This window comes from Borostomias antarcticus (assembly GCF_949987555.1).
Source record: "Borostomias antarcticus genome assembly, chromosome: 10".
NCBI lineage: Eukaryota > Metazoa > Chordata > Actinopteri > Stomiiformes > Stomiidae > Borostomias > Borostomias antarcticus.
This window is the reverse complement of record NC_140243.1, coordinates 2,900,723-2,904,542: the sequence shown is the minus strand read 5'-3', so window position 1 is coordinate 2,904,542 and position 3,820 is coordinate 2,900,723. Positions and strand designations below refer to the sequence as shown.

The following is a 3,820-nucleotide window of genomic DNA, read 5'->3' as shown; positions in this document are numbered from 1 at the left end:
GAGAGCAGGATGACCTGGGTTTATTACCGTGGGGGGTGGGGAGAGCAGGATGACCTGGGCCTGGGTTCATTACCATGGGGGATGGGAAGAGCAGGATGTCCTGGTCCTGCAAGATCTTTATCAGGCATCAAATCAAATCAACCTTCGCAAGACGGCTTGGCTCATTGGGTAACAATTGCTGTCCATAATCACTTGCACTTTTAGACAATTTAGGGATGTAAAAGGAATGTAAATAGGATCTTCCTCAGGTCTGACAAACGGATCGAAACGCCTGTCATAATATAGTAAGTTCTATTTTGCAAGCCATTTGTGAGGTATCTTTTCTTTCTTTCAGTCAGTGCTGTCCTACGCACCTGCCAACCAAGGCCATTGGTCCGAGAGTGCCGAAGGTCTTTTTTTCAGACCCTTAAGGAGTCAAATGCCAGTGGAAATCCAGTGCACACAGGTCCATGAGAGTGATGTTTTCACCCAACAGATAAGGCCGTCGCTGCCCCCACAACTTTATATTGAACTACAAATAGTCTGCTTGCTGGTTCTTTCGCTTTTGGACTTCTGCTCAACTCCAAATGGGACTTGTAGTCCTCTATTCGTCAGGAGAACCCAAGTGGAAAACAAATGTGTCAACCGAGAACAATGGAGTTGTGAGATTGAGTCCACATGCACAAGGGAGACGAGACAAAAACAAGGAGTTTTCAAAAATGTCTGGTTTCACACTGCTGCTGGGCCCCCCCCCCAGCAGGGTAAAATCCTGTTTATGGGTTTTTGCATAACTCAAGCACCCTTAGCAAATTACTCCACTGCATTATGCACAGTAGGCCTACATTTTGTTAATCTGAGAATCATGTACCTGTAATATATACAATATATGTGTGTGTGTGTGTGTGTGTGTGTGTGGGGGGGGGGGGGGGGGGGGGGGGGGGTCAGCCTATTCTAAATAACCTGATGAGGGCTGGTGAATTTACACAAAGTAAATGTTCTGACAGGATGTGTGTGTTGATGTCTCTGTTCCAGATCCCGAGGTGAGGAGAGAAAGCTGACCAGCATCCCGCCCTGTCCATCAGTCCCCAGAGCTCTCCTGGAACATCTGATTGGACAGTCCTGACTCAGAGGGAAACAACATGGCGGCCACAATGATCATGCCCTTCTTCACCCTCCTCTTCATCATCCCCTTGGTAAGCTTGCCAACTTTATCTATGGTTAGGCTAGGCTATGGGGTTTGTGATGGAAAATTGACTTCTATGTGTTCAAGTCCAATGTTATAGAGAGAGAGAGAGAGAGAGAGAGAGAGAGAGAGAGAGAGAACAGAAACAATGTACGTAGAGGGTCGTCTGCAGATGAGATGTTAAACACTTCATAACAGAGAGACAAGGTTTCCATCGAGGCCCTGGAAGCCCTGAGTGGTTTTACTGTCAAACTGTCATTTACCATTTACCATACTGTCAGGCACGCTCTGTTTCACCTTCACACTATTTAGCATTTGTGGGTCTCCCTAAACCAAACCGTAGCCGTAAAATATAAACCTAACCCTAAACATAACTTTTGACCCATAACTCTAACCTTAACCATAACCGTAATTGTAACCCAAGCCCTAAACCCTAACCTTTGACCTTAAATTGAACCATAACCTTATGGGAAGCGGATTTTTTCTTGTTTCGCTATCCTTGTGGGGACATCTGGGCACAAACACACACACACACACACACACACACACACACACACACACACACACACACTCACACACTCACACACTCACACACTCTTCACCTCTCTAATCTTGGAAGCTGTAGACAACATTGTTTATTCTGAGATTCATGTCAGGTTGGCATTTATTTACTGTTCCAACAGCGTGAGTGCTACTGTAACAGAGTGCTACTGTAGTATGTTTGTGTGATAAAGTGTGTGTGTGTGTGCGTGGGCGTGCGTGTGTTTGTTTTGGGGGGTGTCTGTTTGTGTGTGAAGGAGAGCGAGAGAGAGAGCTGGTGATCAGGGTTGCTGTGAGTCATAGAGGAAGGAATTATATAGATGAGGAACTTCAGTCAAAAGAGAGAGAGAGAGAGAGAGAGAGAAAGAGAGAGAGGCAGGCTTGAGATTGGGTGAAGGATAGAAACATCGAGTGGCTGAGATGATGAGAGGGATGGGTGAGAGGAGGAGAGATGGATGAGAGGGATGAGTGAATCAGAGGGAGAGGGGGAGAGATGGATGGGAGGATGAGAGGGATGAGTGAATCAGAGGGGGAGGGGAGAGATGGATCGGAGGATGAGAGGGATGAGTGAATCAGAGGGAGAGAGATGAATGGGAGGATGAGAGGGATGAGTGAATCAGAGGGAGAGGGGGAGAGATGGATGAGAGGATGAGAGGGATGAGTGAATCAGAGGGGGAGGGGGAGAGATGGATCAGAGGGATGAGTGAATCAGAGGGGGAGAGATGGATGGGAGGATGAGAGGGATGAGTGAATCAGAGGGGGAGAGATGGATGAGAGGATGAGAGGGATGAGTGAATCAGAGGGGAGAGATGGATGAGAGGGATGAGTGAATCAGAGGGAGAGGGGGAGAGATGGATGAGAGGATGAGAGGGATGAGTGAATCAGAGGGGGAGAGATGGATGAGAGGATGAGAGGGATGAGTGAATCAGAGGGGGAGATATGGATGAGAGGGATGAGTGAATCAGAGGGGAGAGCTGGATGAGAGGGATGAGTGAATCAGAGGGAGAGGGGGAGAGATGGATGAGAGGATGAGAGGGATGAGTGAATCAGAGGGGGAGAGATGGATGAGAGGATGAGAGGGATGAGTGAATCAGAGGGGAGAGATGGATGAGAGGGATGAGTGAATCAGAGGGAGAGGGGGAGAGATGGATGAGAGGATGAGAGGGATGAGTGAATCAGAGGGGGAGAGATGGATGAGAGGATGAGAGGGATGAGTGAATCAGAGGGGAGAGATGGATGAGAGGGATGAGTGAATCAGAGGGAGAGGGGGAGAGATGGATGAGAGGATGAGAGGGATGAGTGAATCAGAGGGGGAGAGATGGATGAGAGGATGAGAGGGATGAGTGAATCAGAGGGAGAGGGGGAGAGATGGATGAGAGGGATGAGTGAATCAGAGGGAGAGATGTATCGGAGGATGAGAGGGATGAGTGAATCAGAGGGGAGAGATGTATGGGAGGATGGAGCTGAATCAGAGTGTTTAGGATGTAAATCTCTAATCCGTCCTGGGTGCGTCTGGCTCCTTCCTCATGAATATGCATGACTGACTCATGTTTATTAAACAGAACACAGAGAGGCCCCATGAAAGAACCCACTCATACGCTTGAGCACTCACACACTCGGAAGGATTTGATGTCCAATTGTGTAGGTCGATACAATAAAATGAATAAAGTCACCTGATTCCAGTGAAAAGCATTATATTGTTATGTTTGATAGACATGCATATAGTACAGTACCACACTGCAATGAACTGATATGGCTACCCATGAGAAACCCAGCTGATGTGGCTAATTTGATTCGATTATGAAACAGGAAGAGAGAATAGTTTAGAGAAATATGTCTGCTCAAATGATGTTTGGACAAAAGTAATGTCTAATTCAACGAGCCTCTCTCCGACTGTTTCTGCCCCACCAATGCTAATTACCGGACATGATACAGTAGATCTCCAATACACTTCCCTTGTCAGTTTGTCTGTGTATGTGTGGGGGTGTGTGTTAGTTTCATTACAATCCTAAAACTATTGACACATACTTTGATGTGATTAGCATCACAATCTGTGGGGGAAAAATAAATATAATGTGCCTTTTCCCTGGTCCAGTAAATACAGCCGTGCTACACTGT

General features: G+C 47.0%; 1 protein-coding gene across 1 annotated transcript in view; it reads left to right on the top strand.

Moving 5' to 3' along the window:
* Nucleotides 1-1,118: 1,118 nt before the first annotated feature.
* Nucleotides 1,119-3,820, top strand: part of adcyap1r1b (adenylate cyclase activating polypeptide 1b (pituitary) receptor type I) — a gene marked incomplete at both ends in the record, with an annotated part of 21,773 nt that continues 19,071 nt past the window's right edge. Inside the window, one exon of the mRNA XM_084443863.1 lies at nucleotides 1,119-1,172. Coding sequence (XP_084299989.1) covers nucleotides 1,119-1,172 — 54 coding nt within the window. The remainder of the gene's footprint in view (nucleotides 1,173-3,820) is intronic.